The sequence below is a fragment of the Schistocerca nitens genome, chromosome 3 (genome assembly GCF_023898315.1).
Source record: "Schistocerca nitens isolate TAMUIC-IGC-003100 chromosome 3, iqSchNite1.1, whole genome shotgun sequence".
Lineage (NCBI taxonomy): Eukaryota > Metazoa > Arthropoda > Insecta > Orthoptera > Acrididae > Schistocerca > Schistocerca nitens.
The window spans coordinates 588,816,258-588,839,402 of NC_064616.1; the positions used below are offsets into that span (position 1 = coordinate 588,816,258).

General features: G+C 39.7%; 1 protein-coding gene across 1 annotated transcript in view; it reads left to right on the forward strand.

Annotated features, from left to right (window-relative positions):
- The window catches only part of LOC126248502 (protein unc-79 homolog), an 875,350-nt gene that overhangs the window by 46,095 nt on the left and 806,110 nt on the right, over positions 1-23,145 (forward strand). Inside the window, exons 6-8 of the mRNA XM_049949540.1 lie at positions 14,211-14,396; positions 17,993-18,225; positions 18,339-18,553. Of these exons, the coding sequence (XP_049805497.1) occupies positions 14,211-14,396; positions 17,993-18,225; positions 18,339-18,553 (634 nt within the window). The remainder of the gene's footprint in view (positions 1-14,210; positions 14,397-17,992; positions 18,226-18,338; positions 18,554-23,145) is intronic.

The window sequence follows — 23,145 nt, forward strand, 5'->3', positions numbered from 1 at the left end:
TCTCAACCAGAAGACTTGCTTTCATTAAGTGATTCAAGTGGCTTCACTACTCTGAGGTTATCTACTTCTAAGTTACTCATGTTGGCAGCTGTTCTTGATTCGAATTCTGAAATATTTATTTTGTCTTCTTCGGTGGAGGAATTTTGGAAGGCTGTGTCTAATATCGCTGCTTTTGCAGCAGTGTCATCAATAGTACGAGGGTTGTTTTTTAAGTAAGGGCCGTTCGCATGTATAGTCCCGTAGTTCGCGCGGACACCGCAACAAGCCACCGCGCCACTTGCCGGCATCCTTCCCGTCCACACTGATGCAAGTTGCAGCTCTGTAGCTGACGTGTATGCATCGCTGTGCTACTTTATAATGTTTACGATTATTGAATCGCCCGCCGCGTGTGAGATACGGTCAGTGATACGTTTTTTGACCACGAGAAGCCTATCAGCTGCAGAAATTCATCGTCAGTTAACAGAAGTTTATGGCTTGAATGCAATGAGTGAAGGCAAAGTGCGTCAATGGGTTAGAGAGTTTAAAAATGGCCATCAAAACGTCCCTGACGAAGAACGCTTAGGCCGGCCCTTTGTGATCACTGATGATTTGGTGGCTGCAGTCGAAACAAATATTAGTGAGGACAGAAGATTCACAATTTCCACTCTTTCTTTGGAATTTCTACAAGTTTCAAGATCGGTTTTGTACAAAATTGTGTCTGAAAACCTAAACTTTAAGAAACTGTGTTCTCGGTGGGTACCCAGACTCCTCACAGAGGACCACAAAGGGAAGAGATTTGCCACTTCATTGGACTTTTTGATTCGTTACGAGGAAGAAGGGGATGACATGTTGAGTCAAATTGTCACTGGAGATGAAACATGGGTATCCCATATCACTCCCGAAAGCAAGCGACAATCTATGGAATGGCGACACACAACCTCACCCGTCAAGGTCAAAGCCAAACAGACGCTGTCAAAGCGCAAGATTATGGCAACTGTGTTCTGGGACCAGCGCGGTGTTTTGCTAGTGGACTTTATGCCACGAGGAACGACAATCAACTCAGATGCCTACTGTGCAACTCTAAAGAAGCTCCGCAGAGCAATTCAAAGCAAAAGGCGCGGCATGCTGACAAAAGGAGTTTTGCTCCTGCACGATAATGCTAGGGCTCACACCTCTCAAAAGACTCGAGATTTGATTGATTCTTTTGACTGGGAAGTTTTGGACCATGCACCATACAGCCCCGACCTTGCACCAAGCGATTTTCACCTTTTCCGGTACCTGAAACACCATCTTGGCGGGCGGCGTTTCAATGATGACGATGAAGTGAAAGCGGCCATGAACTCTTGGCTGTTGGAGCAGGTAGCCGAATTCTTTGAAGAGGGAATTAAAAACTTTGTTGAACGGTATGACAAGTGCTTAAATAAACAAGGCAACTATGTAGAAAAATAGGTAAAAGTGTGTAGTATCAGAAAATAAAAGTTTTTTTTACAAAAGTATTTGTATCTTTTTTTAAAAATAAAAACGGCCCTTACTTAAAAAACAACCCTCGTATTTCCATTGTTTTTGTGCAGAGAAGGCGTTGACTGTGTCCTGCCACTAGCATACTTTACATATGACCAAAATCTCTTTGGATTTTCTGCCAGGTTTCAAGACAAAGTTTCATTGTGGAAACTATTATAAGCATCTTGCCTTGAAGTCTGTGCAGATTTAGAGTTTCTGTAAAAGATAGCCAATCTAGGGGATTTTACATTCATTTGAATTTGACATTCTTTTTTATTGTTTCTGCAACAGTGTTCTGACCTGTTTTGTGTACCATGGGAGATCAGCTCTGTCGTTTGTTAATTTATTTGGCATAAATCTCTCAATTTCTGTCGATACCATTTCTTCGAATTCAAGCCACATCTGGTCTACACTTGCATTGTTCAGTTGGAAGGAATGGGGATTGTCTCTCAGGAAGGCATTAAGTGAATTTTTATCTTATTTTTTGAATAGATATATTTTTCGTTTATTTTTCATGGCTTTGGGAGTTACGGTATTCAGTCTCACTTAGACAACGCTGTGTTCACTAATCCATGTATCCATTTTGAGGCTCATTATTAGCTTAGGATTCCATTATAATGTCAATTCTTTGCAAGTGTGATAGTTTATGTTCACTGAACATATAGTTTATGTTGATTGAACATATATTTCCATCTCTTAAAATTCTTCCTCATCTACAATACATGATGCAACATTTTATGTAATTTATTAACTCTCTTAATACTTATTATCTTTTCATAAATCATTAGTCATATGCATACAATTATCTTTTCATAAATCATTAGTCATATGCATACAGTCTTCCTGTCTTTTTATTTCTCATTATATGGAAGTCCCTAGATTTGTTCAAGAAAGTTTTAAAATAAAGCAACAATTTTTCTGTGAAATGTGACTTGACTGTTAATTTACAGCATGCCTCCTGTCACTGTTTCATGGATGAGTTTCACTTCAAAAACGAATTTACAAGAGACAATCAAGTTTGTAAAAGACATTTGCATACTGAAAGAAGGTGCGGTTGTTGACATTTACTGTAATGTGAAAATGTTGACTGTTTACTTGATGGACGATCTACTTGATGTTTATTGTTCAACATGTGCTGCTATTCTTAACCTTTTGACTGAGATGAGTAAGACATGGGAGCATTGCCGTGGTGGTGCATTATCATGAGGCTTGGTGTACCCCAGAGTGTGGATACTTTCGAAGCACTTGACATTTGTATTGTCTCTATTTATTTCAGAGTTTGAACAGGCTCTGAGCACTATGGGACTTAACAGCGATGGTCATCAGTCCCCAGAGTTTGAACAGGCACAGGGATAGTTTGGAGTATTTGTTTACACTGCGTACATTCATTTATGATGCATTTTTATTGACCAGCCATTTAAACATGTTTTCATCTAGGATATATCTCTACATCCTGTCAATACTCACTTAAACTAGATTGACCAGGCAGTTAAACATGTTTTCAGCTAGGGTATATCTCTACATCCTGTCAGTACTTGCTTAAACTAGATTATTTACTGCTACTGTTTTTTTTTCTTTCTTTTTCTTTTTGTTAAGTTTCAAAATAAGGAGATGCAAAGGGAGGTTTTTTTTTTTTTTCATTCATTCATTAGAACACTATTTAGTGTCAAGTGCCACCTGTTGGTTTTACAGTAAAGCATTAAATGTGGCAAGTGTCTGCTGATAGAATTGACGTTGACATGGCAGTGAAGCCATGTACTGTAAACTGATGTGTCATTAGTTAGATTTAAAGCAAGTGGTGAAGCACAGGTTTTTTCCGGAAAGTAATACATTGCATTTATTTTTTTTTATTATTTCTCAGATAGGTTCAATAACTTAAAATTCTTTGAAGTATGACCATTCTGCGTCAATACATTTTTTCCAGAGCAATTTCCATGCATCATAAGTTTTCTGGAACTCCTCAATTGGGATGCTGTTCAGGGAAGCCATCAATGTAGCCCGCACATTGTCCACCAACTCGAGATGCTTTCCTTTGAGGTCCGTTATCAGCTGAGGAAACAGAAAAAGTCCTCCAGGGCAAAGTCAGGAGTATAGAGTGGCTGTGGCACTGTTGTCATATTATAGGTCAGGTCGGCCATGAAGAGAAAGCTGGTGTGAGCCTGTGCACTGTTGTGCAGTTTCCACAATGCGCGAAACTCCTTTCAGATGTGAGCAACCCTATGATTCAGTCTCTGGAGCACTGCCTTGTAGAATTGAGGATTGATGGCCTGTTCAGGGGGGTACAAACTCGTGGTGCACTATCCCCTTTGCATTAAAAAAAACAATAAGCATGGACTTGACCCGCCACTTGCTCATGTGAGCCTTTTTCTGGCACTGCGACAATGTCACGTGCCATTCCACACACTACCTCTGTGACTCCAGGTTGTACAGAAAGACCCATGACTCATCCCCAGTGATCACATTGTCCAGGAAATTGAGATCGACTTCACAGAGTTGCATGAGTTCTTCACACACTTCCACTCAGTGTTGCTATTGCATGTCAATCAGAAGTCTGGGCACAAGTTTTGTGCAAATCTTCCGCAAGGCCAAGTCTTCCGATAGTCTCATGAACAACTATTTTCAGCAAGTCAAATATTTTGAACATCAAGTGAACACTCATTCAGTGGTCTGAATTCAGGAACTGGTGCACACGAGACACATGGTTAGCACACTGGACTCGCATTCGGGAGGACGATGGTTCAATCCCGTCTCCAGCCATCCTGATTTAGGTTTTCCGTGATTTCCCTAAATCGTTTCAGGCAAATGCCGGGATGGTTCCATTGAAAGGGCACGGCCGAATTGCTTCCCCCATCCTTCCCTAACCCGAGCTTGCGCTGCATCTCTAATGACCTCGTTGTCGACGGGACGTTAAACACTAACCACCACCACCACCACCACCACCACCACCACCACAACCACACAAGACACATGGTTGTCGGTTCACAATGTTGATGGGCCTCCCAAGGGGTCTCATTGGCAACCTCCTCCAAACATCATGTGACTCCTGTTTGACTGTGACCTGTAAAGGCAATCACCCCCAAAGGCTTGCTTAAGCATTCCAAAAGTTTACAGTGGTGTCTTGTTGAGCTTCATGCAAAAGTATCTAGCATAGCATTGCTCTAAAGCTATCTCCATAATAAATTCAACACAACCACTACATAGAGATTCATGGAAGAAGCCATCCTAACCCTTCAAGAGTACAGAGGCAATTGAGTCACTTACAGCTCAAAAGTTAGTGTGTCCCCCCCTCCCCCACCCCCCCCCCCACCCTCCCCAACTGGTCCAACTGCTTTGCAGCGTATAGTCGCATAACAAAAAATTGCATCACATTACTTTCCGGACACATCCTGTATAATGAGAGTTTACTAGAAGTGCCTCTGTCTAACCATCAAAGAAGTCAATCACAGCTAAGCAGTTAGCAAAGGCGATTCTCAAAACATCTACAGCAGCTAAGTACACTACAGTAATGTAGAAATGAACCACAACTGGGACTCATCACATTTCAGCTGGTGTGCAATTCACTACAGCCATGGTGTTATCTGCATGTAGATACATTCACTGATATGGACTCATGTTTTATAGTTTCTTTGAAATGAATATATCAAAACTTTTTTAAAAAAGGGGAAAGAATTAACTATGTCATTACTTACATAATCTATTTTAATGAAGACAATGGCACTACAAAGTTCCAGTGGAATCTCAAGTCTTCAAACCTAGATGTTTAATCTCAGAACCTAATGGAAAAATGATAGCATGTGAAGAATGTAATGTATTATGGCAGTGCTTAATTCTTGGAGCATATTCTAAGTTCAAACACAATAAATTTCCTTGAGATGTAAAACCTTCTGTCCACAAATCAGCATGAATTTAGAAAGCATTACTCATGCAAAACTCAGCTTGCCATTTTCTCACACAATCTTCTTCAAACCATGGATGAAGGGCAGCAAATTGCATATTTGTAGATTTTTGAAAACTGTTTCGCACAGTGCCCACAGCAGACTGTTAATCAAGGTCTGAGCAGGTGGAATAGGTTCCCAAATATATGAGTGACTTGAAGACTTCTGAAGTAATAGAATCCAGTACATTATTCTGTATGGGGAATGTTTATGAGATACAAGGGTATCATCAGGAGTGGTTCAAGGAAGTGTGATAGGACCACTCTTGTTTCCTATACACGTAAACAATCTGACATATAAGGCAAGCAGCAATCTGTGACTGCTGATGACACTGTAGTGTATGGCAAAGTGTCATTGTTGTGGGACTGCAGGAAGACACAAGATGACTCAGACAGAATTTGTATGTGGTGTAATCAATGCCAGCTTGCCCTAAATGTAGAAAAATTTGAGCTAATTCAGATAAGTAGGAGAAATTATTCTGTAATGTTTGAATATGAGACTAGTGGTGTTGTGCTTGACACAGCTCGATTAAATATCTAGACATAATATTGCAAAGCAATATGAAATGGAATGTGCATGTAATGTCGTGAGTAGATAAGGCAAAGGTCTTTCTATGGTTTATTGGAAGAGTCCTGGGGATGGCTTTGTATGGTTTATTGGAAGAATCCTGGGAAAGTGTAGCTAATATATAAAGGATACTGCATATGCACTGAGGTGACAAAAGTCATGGCACATCAATATACACCTGTACAGATGGTGGTAGTATCGTATACACAAGGTATAAAAGGGCAGTGCATTGGTAGAGCTGTCATTTGTACTAAGGTGATTCATGTGAAAAGGTTTCCAGTGTGATTATGGCTGCATGACAGAAATTAATAGACTTTGAATGCAGAATGATAGTTGGAGCTGGATGCATGGGACATTACATTTCAAAAATCAGTAGAAAATACAATATTCCAAGATCCACAATGTCAAGAGTGTGCCGAGAATACCAAATTTCAGGTATTATCTTTCACCCTGGACAATGCAGTAGCTGGCAATGTGCGACGTACAACCAATGTTGCTTTTAGGACAGTGCAGCGAAATTTAGCGTTAATTGGCTATGGCAGCAGACGATGGATATGAGTGCCTTTGTTAACAAGATGACGACATTTTCAACACCTCTTTCGGGATCATGACCATATCGGTTGTACCTTAGGCGACTGGAAAACTATGGTCTGGTCAGATCAGTACCGATTTCAGTTGGTGAGAGCTGATGGTAGGGTTCAAGTGTGGTGCAGACCCCACGAAGTCATGGACCCAAGTTGTCAAAAAGGCATACAAGCTGGTGGTGGCTCCACTATGGTGTGGGCTGTGGTTACATGGAATGGACTAGATTCTCTGATCCAACTGAACTGATCATTGGCTGGAAATGGTAATGTTTGGCTACTTGGAGACCATTTGCAGCCATTCAACAATTTCTTGTTCCCATGACAATGTGACATGTCTGTGGGCCACAATTGTTCACAGCAGAGTTAAGATCATTCTGGTCAGTTCAAGCAAATGATTTGGCCATCCAGGTCACCAGACACGAATCCCGTCAAAAATTTATGGAAAATTATTGAGAGGTTAGTTAGTGCACAAAGTCCTGCACCAGCAACAATTTCGCAGTTACGGATAGCTATAGAGGCAGCACAGTTCAATATTTCCATAGGGGAGTTCCAACAACTTGTCAAGCCCTTGCCATGTCGAGTTGCTGCACAACACCAGGCAAAAGGAGGTCTGGCACAATATTAAGAGGTATCCTGTGACTTTTGTCACTCAGTGTACAGGCTGTCCCAGAAGGAATGGTCAATGTCAAGGGTATGACAGGGATGATCATTCGGAATGAAAAACTTCATATGGACATAAGCCCTATTTCAAATGGTTTCAGAGCTATAATGCATTTAATGTACTTTGTGTGTCAGGTTTACACATGTAGATATGTACAACCATTAGTAAACATTACAACGTGTATGTTACAAAGTATCAGTTGAAAAATACATGTTTTTAACACATTAACCTCTAAGCATTATCATACATGTCACATTGCAGTTGTTGTACAGTTCATAATAAAAGTTCAAATACCTGCCATCAACTTCAGTGGATCTGTGCACTCGTAGGAGACCACATTGTGTTTCTTGTTGGAATGCCTCTGCACAGTCCCTAATGAAATCAGTAGGGTTCATTACAGGACCTCACATGTTAAGGTTTCATTTGTACATGTCAGACTTCATCCTGCCACATAGAGAGAAGTCTAATGGCATAAGGTCTGGCAATCTTGGCAGCCAATTAATTGTTGGGTGGATAAGGCACATACATGCACACCACTAACCCAAAAGCAAATCTACATTAATGTGTTCTGCCTTGGAAACCATTTGGAATAGGGCATATGCCCATATGAAGTTTTTGCTTGAAATATGCATCCCTATCATATCCCTGAATACTGACCATTCCTCCTGGGACTCCCTGTAGAATACTAATGTGACCCATTCTTGAGTACTGCTTGAGAGTTTGGGATCTCCTCAAGGTCAGTTTAAAAGCAGACGTTGAAGCAGTTCAGAGGTGTGCTGTTAGATTTGTTATCGGTAGGGATGCTTTGTGAACTAAAATGGGGTGCCTGGAGGGAAGACAGTGTTCTTTTCTTGAAATACTGTTAAGGAAATATGGAGAAGCAGCATTTGAGGCTGACTAGAAAATGATTCTCTGGCTGCCAAAATATATTTTGTGTAAGGAATATTTCTACATTGTTTCCCTGTATTTTCTTTGTGATTAATAAGCCTTTGGTCTACAGATGTAGCATAAATGTATGTGTTTCAGTATCTGGGACATGTGTAATTCGTACATCATAAGAGCATGTGACTGAGATCACAGCATATTATCTCAAGTCTTCTCCAATTTCTGTGTTGCTTTGCATATGTGTAATACAGGCAGGCATGAGAAAGATTTTCTAAGTGGACTTAAATGGTTGTAGTCTCTTCTACAACCATGAGTTCATAGTCTCAAACTGAAAAAAATAGTTTTGATATTCTAACCACATTTAACAATAATGAATGCGACACCATAGATTTTCAGATTCACTAATATGCACATTTATTTTCCCCTCAACACAGTATCAAGAAATGACCGGTCTCTAACAATAAATCTTGAAAAATCTGCCCCATTAGCTTTTATCCAAAACAATGCCATTAACCAGCCAAGTACAATACCCTTATATCTTGACATTAGAAACAAAACTCACTTTCAGTGGTAGCTTGTATAACTAGTTCCGTACTGTTGCCGTTACTAAGTTTGTGTTCACAGAACACTGCTGTACAGTTCACGTAGCTCTGTCTAACATAGTTTGATTAATTGTCTGCTAAATGACATTCAATAATTAATGACAGAGATCATATTGAGTCATTCAAAACTGAACAATAGTAGCATGGCACATTAGTGGAATGGATTTTCTGCCTCTGCAGCATAGTGTGCATTGTATGAAACTTCCTGGCATATTAAAACTGGGTACTAGACCAAGACTCAAACTCAGGACCTTTGGCTTTTGCGGGCAAGTACTCTACCTACTGAGCTACCCAAGCATGACTCAAACCCCTCCTAACAGCTTTACCTCCACCACTACCTCATCTCCTAACTTCCAAACTTCACAGAAGTTCTCCTGAATTCATTCTGGAAACATCCTTCCACGCTGTGGATAAGCCACGTCTCCACAATATCCTTTCTTCCAGGATCCAGGAGTGCTAGTCTTGAAAGTTTTGCAGAAGAGTTCATGTGAAGTTTGAAAGGTAGAAGATGTGGCATTGATGGAAAGAAAGCTGTAAAGACAGCTCATGAGTTGTGCTTGGATGGCCCAGTCAGTTGAGCACTTGCCTGCCAAAGGCAAAGGTTGCCAGTTTGAGTCTTGGTCCAGAACACAGTTTTAGTCTACCAGGAAGTTTCACAACACATTAGTTGTTTGTGCACATACATGTCACAAAGAAAACATGCTAATTATTGAACAATTTTCCAAGGCAATACTTTTTATTTTTATTTATTTATTGTTCCGTGGGACCACATTAAGGAGAAGTCTCCATGGTCATGGAATGAGTCAATACATGAAATTATAACACGATTGTAGAAACAGATAAAATGAAATATAACAAATATATTCAGTTGTAGATTGTAGAAACAGATAAAATGAAATATTCAGGTGACAAGTTGTTGGTTTAAATAAAGAAAATCAAGAATGTAACACTGGAATTTGTTTAATTTTTTAGCTCTTCCAGGAGCTCCTCGACAGAATAGAAGGAGTGAGCCATGAGGAAACTCTTCAGTTTAGACTTAAAAGTGTTTGGGCTACTGCTAAGATTTTTGAGTTCTTGTGGTTGCTTATTGAAAATGGATGCAGCAGAATACTGCGCTCCTTTCTGCACAAGAGTCAAGGAAGTGCATTCCACATGCAGATTTGATTTCTGCCTAGTATTAACTGAGTGAAAGCTGCTAACTCTTGGGAATAAGCTAATATTGCTAACAACAAACGACATTAAAGAAAATATATACTGTGAGGGCAATGTCAAAATTCCCAGACTATTGAATTGGGGTCGACAAGAGGTTTTCGAACTTACACCACACATAGCTCGAACGGCCCGTTTTTGAGCCAAAAATATCCTTTTTGAATCAGAAGAATTACCCCAAAAAATAATACCATATGACATAAGCGTATGAAAATATGCGAAGTAGACTACTTTTCGTGTTGAAATGTCACTTATTTCAGATACTGTTCTAATGGTAAATAAAGTGGCATTTAGTTTCTGAACAAGATCCTGAACATGGGCTTTCCACAACAGCTTACTATCTATCCGTACGCCTAGGAACTTGAACTGTTCCGTCTCGCTTATAACATGCCCATTCTGCCTGATTAAAATATCAGTTCTTGTTGAATTGTGAGTTAGAAACTGTAAAAACTGAGTCTTACTGTGATTTAGCATCAAATTATTTTCCACAAGCCACGAACTTATTTTATGAACTACATTATTTGATAATGTTTCAATATTACACACAAGATCCTTCACTACCAAGCTGATGTCATCAGCAAACAGAAATATTTTTGAATCACCTGTAATACTAAAAGGCATATCATTTATATAAATAAGAAACAGCAGTGGCCCCAGCACCGACCCTTGGGGAACGCCCCATTTAACAGTGCCCCATTGGGACTGAACATCATTACCACTCTCAATATTGCGGAGAATTACCTTCTGCTTTCTGTTCTTAAAGTAAAAGGCGAACCAATTGTAAGCTACTCCCCTTACTCCATAATGTTCCAACTTCTGCAATAATATTTTGTGGTCAACACAGTCAAAAGCCTTCGTTAAATCAAAGAAAACACCTAATGTTCGCAACCTTTTATTTAATCCGTCCAAAACCTCACAGAGAAAAGAGACTATAGCATTTTCAGTTGCTAAGCCATTTCTAAAACCAAACTGTACATTTGACAGCAAATTATGTGAATTTAAATGCTCCAGTAACCTTGTATATACAACCCTCTCGATAACTTTAGCAAACACCGATGGCATAGAAATAGGTCTATAATTGTCAACATTATTCCTGTCTCCCTTTTTATAAAGTGGCTTCACTACCGAGTACTTTAATCAGTCAGGGAACCGACCACTCCTAAAGGAAAAGTTACAGATATGGCCAAGTACTGGGCTAACATACATGGAACACTACTTTAGTATTCTGCTAGATACCCCGTCATATCCATGAGAGTTCTTGGTCTTTAGTGATTTAATTATTAACTCAATCTCCCTCTTGTCAGTATCATGGAGGAGCATTTCAGTTAATAGTCTCGGAACACTTTTTTCTAAGAGCGCTATATGATTCCCTGTTGGGACTAGGTTTCTATTTAGTTCATCTGCTATATTCAGAAAGTGATTATTAAATACTGTACATATATGCGACTTATCAGTAACACGGACATTCCCACTACGCACTGTTTCTATATCCTCGACCTGTCTCTGCAGACCAGCCAATTCCTTTACGACTGACCATATGGTTTTAATTTTATCCTGAGACTTAGCTATTCTTGCCATGTGTCAATATTTCCTGATTTTTAAGTATAGCTATAAATGTTCCTATATAGTGAATGGTTTTTCTCTCTCTCTCTCACACACACACACACACACACACACACACTCATGAAAGAGAGCACTGGAGACTATGTACATAGATGTTACTTGTATGAATATGACCTGCAGAGCATTACATAATACACTCATGAAAATTGAAATAAGAACACCGTGAATTCATTGTCCCAGGAAGGGGAAACTTTATTGACACATTCCTGGGGTCAGATACATCACATGATCACACTGACAGAACCACAGGCACATAGACACAGGCAACAGAGCATGCACAATGTCGGCACTAGTACAGTGTATATCCACCTTTCGCAGCAATGCAGGCTGCTATTCTCCCATGGAGATGATCGTAGAGATGCTAGATGTAGTCCTGTGGAACGGCTTGCCATGCCATTTCCACCTGGCGCCTCAGTTGGACCAGCGTTCGTGCTGGACGTGCAGACCGCGTGAGACGACGCTTCATCCAGTCCCAAACATGCTCAATGGGGGACAGATCCGGAGATCTTGCTGGCCAGGGTAGTTGACTTACACCTTCTAGAGCACGTTGGGTGGCACAGGATACATGCGGACGTGCATTGTCCTGTTGGAACAGCAAGTTCCCTTGCCGGTCTAGGAATGGTAGAACGATGGGTTTGATGACGGTTTGGATGTACCGTGCACTATTCAGTGTCCCCTCGACGATCACCAGTGGTGTACGGCCAGTGTAGGAGATCGCTCCCCACACCATGATGCCGGGTGTTGGCCCTGTGTGCCTCAGTCGTATGCAGTCCTGATTGTGGCGCTCACCTGCACGGCGCCAAACACGCATACGACCATCATTGGCACCAAGGCAGAAGCGACTCTCATCGCTGAAGACGACACGTCTCCATTCGTCCCTCCATTCACGCCTGTCGCGACACCACTGGAGGCGGGCTGCACGATGTTGGGGCGTGAGCGGAAGACGGCCTAACGGTGTGCGGGACCGTAGCCCAGCTTCATGGAGATGGTTGCGAATGGTCCTCGCCGATACCCCAGGAGCAACAGTGTCTCTAATTTGCTGGGAAGTGGCGGTGCGGTCCCCTACGGCACTGCGTAGGATCCTACGGCCTTGGCGTGCATCCGTGCGTCGCTGCGGTCCGGTCCCAGGTCGACGGGCACGTGCACCTTCCGCCGACCACTGGCGACAACATCGATGTACTGTGGAGACCTCACGCCCCACGTGTTGAGCAATTCGGCAGTACGTCCACCCGGCCTCCCACATGCCCACTATACGCCCTCGCTCAAAGTCCGTCAACTGCACATACGGTTCACGTCCACGCTGTCGCGGCATGCTACCAGTGTTAAAGACTGCGATGGAGCTCCGTATGCCACGGCAAACTGGCTGACACTGACGGCGGCGGTGCACAAATGCTGCGCAGCTAGCGCCATTCGACGGCCAACACCGCGGTTCCTGGTGTGTCCGCTGTGCCGTGCGTGTGATCATTGCTTGTACAGCCCTCTCGCAGTGTCCGGAGCAAGTATGGTGGGTCTGACACACCGGTGTCAATGTGTTCTTTTTTCCATTTCCAGGAGTGTATATACCGAATGGATGCAAACTTTCATAGAGACTGAGTATTTTTCGGTGGAGGGTAATATTTATAGACTGATGTACAGATATTTTGTGATCTCAGTTAGTTTATAAAACTGCAGAGGAAAAATTTACTAATGTAGATGATGTAATAGATTCCAATAATTATTTGCCTTAACTAAAGGATAGCTGATGAGAAAAGTATAAAAGTTCACAGTACTATTTGATTATCACACTGGAGGCCTCCACGATGGACATCCTATTTACACATACCGTTTTCATGTTCAAAATTTTTCTGATTTACGCAAATTCTTAATTGGAGGTTTAACTGCATGATGAAGAATATTATCTGGTTCAGATAAACTGGGGCAGCAGAGGTATACTGTTGTATCCTGGAATCTAACAGTCATAATGGCTCACTTGGCAGATTTCAATTGTGAATATTATTTAAGTTAATTATTTTTTAGAAAAATGAAACAAATTACCATAAAGAATGAAATCGGGACATTCTAACGAGTGTTGTCAATTCTCTCTGAACTGTTGATAGCTCGTATTAATTTTCATAAAGCATACTGTTGTAATGAGTTTGTTTACTAATTTCTCTTAATTAAAAAGGTTTCAAACAAAGCTAAATGCACCTCTAGTATCAGCAGTTGGTAAATTCTGATGTGAGTAATGAGATTACATAAAATACTTTGTAAATAAGAACTTGATCATTTCGTGTATATGTGATATATGCCATACTTGTACAAGTATAATCAGCTGAATGACAAAGGGGGGGGGGGGGGGGGGGGAATATTAAAGAAGGAGCCGAATGATAGCAAATGGGGTAATTCCACCTTGCCATGTGTCAATAGTTCCTGATTTTTAAGTATAGTTATAAATGTTCCTATATGGTGAATGGTTTTTCTCAGTGTTTTTAATAAGATAATTCACACACACACACACACACACACACACACATGAAAGAGAGCACTGTAGACTATTTCTTAATTGTGTTTCATAATGAGTAGTTAATCATCACATAAATATACTTGTTTTCAGTTTTGTAAAGAAAAAAGAACTAATATTGTTTCTGTAATTAAGTTATGCACAATAAAGTTCACAAATTTGCAGCTCATCATTGCCAGTTGTTGGAATGTTTGATGGCAACAAAGAAGAATGTAGTGAAAGATCTGCTTTGTGTAATAGCATATGGAACTTCAAGTGCTAGGTCATCAGCAGCAAAACTATTATTTTATTATTGGCCAACGTTCAACCCTGTCTTGTTTGATCGAAGAGTTGTTTTGCAGAAAGTTGCAAGTAAGTAATATGGATTTTTACTATCAGATTTAAAACCTGAACTCAAAGAATCTTATTCAAGGCACCTAAGACATGGCATCATTAATGTGTACAAAAACACTTATTGCATGTGCACTTGTGATTTCTCTTTCAGTCTGCATGATATTTTAGCAAATAACTGTTCCATCCATCACAGTTAGACCAGTGCTGTTGAATTGTATCATCTAAGATGCCATTGTTTCTCTTGCTACTTTCCTTTCATTTTCACCACCACCACCACCACCACCACCACCACCACTGCCCTCTTCACCACAGCTGTGACTGCATTTACTATTTGTTTGGCAATTGTTGGCACCAGGTTGATGTTTGTGAAGATTTTGGGCTAGATCTTGGACATGAACTCATTTAAGTTTCTATAGCACTAGTCAGGACACTTTTGAGTGTTTCTCAGGCCCAGAGTCATGTGTAATATGGCTGAAAACAACTATAATATTGTCTGCTATGTATACTTATACAGCTACCATGTTGTGGTCCAAGAAATCTGTTGCTGAATTAAGGATCTCCTAGTTGTCATTTCTGCTAAATAGCCATTGTCATTATTGTGTAACACAATGGTGGATATTGTGGGCTGTAAGAAATGTGTGGCATTTTTAGTCTTCAGATTGGTCTTTGATGTGCAAACCATCTACCTATCTGTGCATTACATACACATACAACATGGTATGTGTCTATTTTCTTAGGGTGTATGTCTTCTTCAAGTACTTGATCATCTGGACGACCCTTTGTCACAAATGCTTCCACTATATTGGGAACTGCTGCCTGGTGCAGACATTCTCATTGGGTTTTTGTATAGATTTCCCAAAATCATTTTAAGCAACTGCTAAGATGATTCATTATAGCAAATGCTAAGATAATTCATAATAATACACCATGGTGATGTATTTGATTATTATTCATATAGTAAGATGACATTTCCATGCCATGTTATGACCCGTTGGAATAAAAATAATATATGCTCTCTCAAAAGTTGTAGCAATTGAATTAATTTATCAAATTTTATATTCCTATGCTAAAGGTCATAATAATGCTGCAAGATGTTTGTCCACTACATATAAACACACTCATTTACTGCTAGCATCATGAAACGACACCAAATAATTTTGATGAGACTGTATAATCTTGGCATTTCAGCAGTGCTTTGGGTTTTTATTCTCATATAATTTGCAAGAGCTTCCTTACAATGGTAAGTTTTTGCTCTTGCTGCACGTAGCTCGTGAGATCAGCAAGTTGGAAGCAAAGATGTTACTGAGGGTACTGGAAAGAATTCAGATTAAAAACTCTTGCAGTTCGCTGATTATGTCACATATTTGTCACCAAACATTTATGTGGCATTCAGAAATATTAATACAAAGCACAATGAGTTAAACAGGAGCAATGCCAGAAGACAGTCTAGTGCTATTGTGAAGCACGTCTACAGCAAGGTTACTGCTGTTCTAGAGACTATCCTTGCAACTGTCCATTAAGTGCAAGATGCATCTGTGGAGTTTCAGTTAACAGAGCCGTGATTATTCTATAGATGATACCAAAAAAGGGCTGTGACTGGTCTGTGCTCTGTACTTTATGGGACACAGGCTACTACCGAAGGCTTGTGGTTTGTAAATAAGTGATACTATACACTGTAAAGAAAAACGTGAAACTTCTTCATAGTACATATGTAATTGACAGTGCCTCTGGGTCTATTTGGGAGGAGGTAGTTGGAGCCTAATTGAGTGTTTTTACTGCATACATGAACAGTCATTAACTACTTCCAAATTTCTTATGCACCAAAATGACACTTGTTCCACATTGGGATGCATCTACTGTAAAAATCATTAGTTTGCATGGTATAAATATTAGTAGACATGGACCAGACTGGAGCGTACTCTTAAACATAAAGTGTGTTTTGTTGCAGTCCATAGACTGTACAGTACACCCCCAAGGTAATTGAGTGGGCAAATGATTTCAGCCATGTTCAGAATGAACTTCTTCATAGTAGCTAATTTTTCCTAGGAGCTCTTGTAAATCTGTGGTACTCTTTTGGTTATGGTAATATGTCTACAGCTTCTAAATAGAACAGTATGAGTGATATGCTCATTGAATTAAGAATATGACGTAGATGTTCTAGTTGTTCTTTAAAGAATGTACATTTTCGGACTGCCTCATGCAGCTTGGAGAAGCTGATTTGCAAATTATTCAAGTGATCATGCTGGTCCTTGCCCATAATAATAATGTTAGGAAGGTAGTTTGCACACTCCAGTTTTTTTACTCCAAAAATTTTTGAAAATGATGGCCGCAGTTGCTATTCTGAAATACAGTATTTTATATCTATATAGGCCAAAGTATGTATTAATAACTGTGAGGTCACAAGAAAGCATCAGGGTAAGAGAAATTGCGAGTAAATTTTGATTTTTAAAAATGTCCACCAGTTGCTAACTCACAGAGCAGATTGTACAGATATGTAATGGGGTATGAATCTACCACTGATGGTGCATTAAGTGGGCAGATACAGCTTAAGATCTTCAAAAACTCGATTTTTCAAAAGTATTATTTTTTATTATGCTTCATACTTCATATTATGGAACTGCAATCAGAGAAAATTCTGATACTAACATGAGAACAGCTATATTGGCTATATGGTGTCATGAATTCTGATTCTGACTCAGTGCATCATTTTTGTCCCAAGGGAAATCATAATGATGTCCATATCATGTGCAATGTCTGGACAAAATGTTGATAGCTATGGGCACAAAAAATACTTGACCAGTTGCAGTGATGGGATCTATCAAGTGTGTGCTTAAAAATTTAGTGGCCACAGAGCTCTTAAAAGATGGTTTGGAGCTAATACACAAAATGTGAATGAGTCACTGAACAGCAAAATTTGGAAAGTTTGTCCCAAGTTTGTTTAATGAACAAAGTAAGAGCATATGGACTATCAGACCAATTGTGTGATTGGATTGAAGAGTTCCTAGATAACAGAACACAGCATGTCGTTCTCAATGGAGAGAAGTCTTCTGAAGTAAAAGTGATTTCAGGTGTGCCACAGGGGAGTGTCGTAGGACCGTCTGCTGTGACAGAGAAAATTCTGATCTGTTTTATTTTGTCTTAGAATCCACTTAAATTCTTACCTTTGTTTATTTCAAATGACTGTGTATTTCCAACAAACAGGGCAAAAAAGTTATGGTGTGATAGATAAAACATGTATATTCATGAAAGCAGAATCAATCAGTAAATATTATTGTGAGTAAAAAATCTTTTGATCTTTTCCTTGAAGTATGTGAATGCTATTATTACTGCTCATATGGACAAGTGACCAGCAGACTGCAGCAGTTAAATATAGAGACTGCATTTCCCAAAGTATTGGCGGGCATAATATTTTTGGCAGATATATATTTCTCTCTGGAGCCACTCCCCGAAGAAATGATGTTGCATCAATAAGTGACTTGGAAATTTACAGTTTCTTTGAAGGATTAAATTTACTATGAGATTTGTTTAAACATCTGTTTTGTGTGTGATTTTAAAATTTGAGGTCTTACAGCAGTTATCGTTGTCTAAAACTGATCTTTCTTTTTCATATTTAGATGACTTTGTTCCATTTGTTTGCCAGCGAGATATGTGTCCCAGTGCAGGGAACGCTGAAGCAGCGAAAGTTTGTTTTGATCATTGCATTTCAATCACGTTTGCCAGTGATAGTCCTCCACCTTTGTATCTTTGCATAGAATGTGCAAATGAAATACACAGGGAACATCCAAATCAAATGTTCTTTGACATATTACATCCAATGCAACAAGTATCAATGACTTGTGAAAACAAGGTAATTTCTGCAAGTGATCTTAAGAACTCTGTACTGTTTTGAAACTCTTAAAATTAATGTTTCTTCCTACAGCTCTCTTTATTCTAGTGCATTAATCAAGCTCTATATTTTAGAATTGCAGAGGTACTGACAAGTATGCTATCTCAATTTGCTTTTCAACTGAATGTGCAAGCTACAATGGAAACCACCCTATAAGATATTGTCAACAGTGCCACAGCATCAGACATAATAATCGCCGAGGAATGGATCATATTGTGCACAAGAGTTTGCCATACATTTGGGATATGGATACCAAAATGAAATCCTATTTGGTGGAAGCAATAGTCAGGTTAGTAACATTATTTTAGTCCTCCCAGAAATTCATTTTAAAACATAAACAATATTTGTGCCATATATTTGTTTACATCTAGTTTGGTTTAATTGTTTGTATGTTCCGTGGATCATACATAATTTTGAGCTTTGCTATGATGAGGAATGAGTCAGTTTTATAATAATAGTACACTTTTCCAATGAAAAATAAATATGACAGTATTCTGACCATTTACAAAAGTGTCTGAAGCTACCTTTTTTTAATTTTTTTTTCTGCATTGAGTGATTTATACATAACTGTGTTCAATTTCTCTCTCTCTCTCTCTCTCTCTCTCTCTCTCTCTCTCTCTCTCTCTCTCTCACACACACACACACACACACACACACACACACACATGCACACACACACACAGTATTGTTGATTGCATAAGCATAACGGTTTCAGAGGCCTTTTTTTTTCACTAAAAACAACAGATCCACTGTCATGGTATGAATAATTCTCAGTAGACCCTTTAGATATAGTTGACATGCTTGCACTCCTGATTGAAAATCTGACCCTGTGTTGCACTATGAAATTTAGAACTAAATTACTTGGTCAATATTGAGTAACTTCCTCAACTGAACTGAATTAGGGACTTATCAAATATACTCAAAGATGTTGCTCAAGGAAACATAGAGTTTCACACTGAAATGTGAGAAGACCTGGATGTACATACCTACAAAATGTTGTTGCCCAAGAACTAAGTGAGAATGGAAAACACGCAGGCCTTTGGTAAGAAATCCAACTTCATGTCTCTCATTTAACTGTATCATTTATCGAGCATGAATTTCTTTCCATATGTAAGACATCATACAGAAACCAATCTTTTGGTACTGGCCAGTAGACAACTCTAGTAAACTTTATGAACATTTGTTGCATAGGCTCATGTAACGTTCTAGCAGATTATATTGGAATTTGATATGCAAGATTTTGTTCCATTAAGAGTGAGGTGTTGCGACCTCGTTGCGGACAGAACTCAAAATATTGCTGTTAATGGAACAAAATCAACAGCTGGAAAGGTAATTTGTGGAGTACCCGAAGGAAGTGTGATAGGACTGTTGTTATTGTGGTCTTCAGTCCAAAGACTGGTTTGATGCAGCTCTCCATGCTACTCTATCCTATGCAAGTCTGTTCATCTCTGAGTGACTACTACAACCTACATCCCTCTGAATCTGCATACTGTATTTATCTCTTGGTATCCCTCTATGATTTTTTGCCTTTCCACACTTCCATCCAATACCAAACTGGTGATCCCTTGATGTCTCAGGATGTGTCCTATCAATCGATCCCTTCTTCTAGTCAGGTTATGCCACAAATTTCTTTTCTCCCAATTCAATTCAGTGCCTCCTCATTAGTTTCGAGGTCTACCCATCTTGACTGTTACTGTATACAGCGTATGTAAATGATCTAGTAGAAAGTGTTGGATGCTATTTAAGACTGTTCACAGATGATACAGTTGTCTGTAACAAAGCAGCAATGCCAGAAGACAGTATTCATTTGCAGAATGACCTGCAGACAATTGATGAATGCTGCTGTCTCTGACCATTGACCCTGAACACAAATAAACAAAACATACTGCACATAAATAAGAAAAAAAAATCCATTCCTGTATAACTACATTATTGATGAGAAACTGCTGGAAACAGTATCTACTGCAAAATATCTAGGAGTAACTATACAGAGTATGGCCACATAAAAGAAATATTAGGAAAAGCAGAGGCTGGAAAAGATTCATAGGAAGAATGTAAGGAAGCGTAACTCATCCACAAAGGAAATGGCATATAAGGTGCTTGTTCAACAAATTCTTGAGTACTGTCAATCAATGGGATCCTTACCAGGTAGGACTGATAGAAGAGATAGACAAGATCCAATGAGGAGCAACACATTTCATCATGGGATCATTTAGTCAGTGTGAGAGCACTATCAAGATGCTCAACAAACTCCATTGGCAGACATTACATCTACATCTACATCCATACTCTGCAAGCCACCTGACGGTGTATGGCGGAGGGTACTTTGAGTACCTCTATCGGTTCTCCCTTCTATTCCAGTCTCGTATTGTTTGTGGAAAGAAAGATTGTTGGTATGCCTCTGTGTGCGCTCTAATCTCTCTCATTTTTATCCTCATGGTCTCTTTGCGAGATATACATAGGAGAGAGCAATATACTGCTTGATTCCTCGGTGAAGGTATGTTCTCGAAACTTCAACAAAAGCCCATACCAAGCTACTGAGCGTCTCTCCTGCAGAGTCTTCCACTGGAGTTTATCTATCATGTCCATAACGCTTTCGCGATTACTAAATGATCCTGTAATGAAGCGCGCTGCTCTCCGTTGGATCTTCTATATCTCTTGTATCAACCCTATCTGGTACAGATCCCACACTGGTGAACAATATTCAAGCAGTGGGCAAACAAGTGTACTGTAACCTACTTCCTTTGTTTTCGGATTGCATTTCCTTAGGATTCTTCCAGTGAATCTCAGTCTGGCATCTGCTTTACCGACGATCAGCTTTATATGATCATTCCATTTTAAATCACTCCTAATGCGTACTCCCAGATAATTTATGGAATTAACTGCTTCCAGTTGCTGACCTGCTATATTGTAGATAAATGATAAGGGATCTTCCTTTCTATGTATTCGCAGCACATTAAACTTGTCTACATTGAGATTCAGTTGCCATTCCCTGCACCATGTGGCAATACGTTGCAGATCCTCCTGCATTTCAGTACAATTTTCCATTGTTATAACCTCTCAATATACCACAGCATCATCCGCAAAAAGCCTCAGTGAACTTCCGATGTTATCCACAAGGTCGTTTATGTATATTGTGAATAGCGACGGTCCTACGACACTCCCCTGCGGCACACCTGAAATCACTTTTACTTCGGAAGACTTCTCTCCATTGAGAATGACATGCTGTGTTCTGTTATCTAGGAACTCTTCAATCCAATCACACAATTGGTCTTATAGTCCATATGCTCTTACTTTGTTCATTAAACGACTGTGGGGAACTGTATCGAACGGCTTTCGGAAGTCAAGAAACACGGCATCTACCTGGGAACCCATGTCTATGGCTCTCTGAGTCTCGTGGACGAATAGTACAAGCTGGGTTTCACACTAGCGTCTTTTTTGAAACCCATGCTGATTCCTACAGAGTAGATTTCTAGTCTCCAGAAAAGTCATTATACTCGAACATAATACGTGTTCCCAAATTCTACAACTGATCGACATTAGAGATATAGGTCTATAGTTCTGCACATCTGTTTGACATCCTTTCTTGAAAACAGGGATGACCTGTGCCCTTTTCCAATCCTTTGGAACGCTATGCTCTTCTAGAGAACTATGGTACACCACTGCAAGAAGGGGGGCAAGTTCCTTCGCATACTCTGTGTAAAATCGAACTGGTATCCCATCAGGTCCAACGGTCTTTCCTCTTTTGAGCGATTTTAATTGTTTCTCTGTCCCTCTGTCATCTATTTCGATATCTACCATTTTGTCATCTGTGTGACAATCAAGAGAAGGAACTACAGTGCGGTCTTCCTCTGTGAAACAGCTTTGGAAAAAGACATTTAGTATCTCGGTCTTTAGTCTGTCATCCTCTGTTTCAGTACCATTTTGGTCAAGAGTGTCTGGACATTTTGTTTTGATCCACCTACCACTTTGACATAAGACCAAAATTTATTAGGATTTTCTGCCTAGTCAGTATATAGAACTTTACTTTTGAATTCATTGAACGCCTCTCGCATAGCACTCCTCACACTACATTTCGCTTCGCGTAATTTTTGTTTGTCTGCAAGGCTTTGGCTATGTTTATGTTTTCTGTGAAGTTCCCCTTGCTTCCGCAGCAGTTTTCTAACTCTTTTGTTGTACCACGGTGGCCCTTTTCCATCTCTTACGATCTTGCTTGGCACATACTAATCTAATGCATATTGTTCGATGGTTTTGAACTTTGTCCACTGATTCTCAACACTATCTGTACTTGAGACAAAACTTTTGTGTTGTGCCATGAAGTACTCTGAAATCTGCTTTTTATCACTTTTGCTAAACAGAAAAATCTTCCTACCTTTTTTAAAATTTCTATTTACGGCTGAAATCATTGATGCAGCAACCGCTTTATGATCGCTGATTCCAATAGTTCGGTTATGTTTGTCACCAGAATGTCTAATATGTTATCACCACAAGTCGGTTCTCTGTTTAACTCCTCATGGTAGTTTTCAGATAATGCACTTAAAAAAAATTTCACTGGATTCTTTGGCCCTGCCAGCCGTTATAAACGTTTGAGTCTCCCAGTCTATATCCGGCAAATTAAAATCTCCACCCAGAACTATAACATGGTCGGGAAATCTACTCAAAATATTTTCCAAATTTTCCTTCAGGTGCTCTGCCACAACAGCTGCTGAGCCAGGGGGCCTATAGAGACATCCAATTACCATGTTTGAGCCTGCTTTAACCATGACCTTCACCCAAATTATTTCACATTTCGGATCTCTGTCAATTTTCTTCGATATTGTTACACTTCTTATCACTATAAACACGCCTCCCCTTTCACTGTCCAGCCTGTCTCTGCGGTAT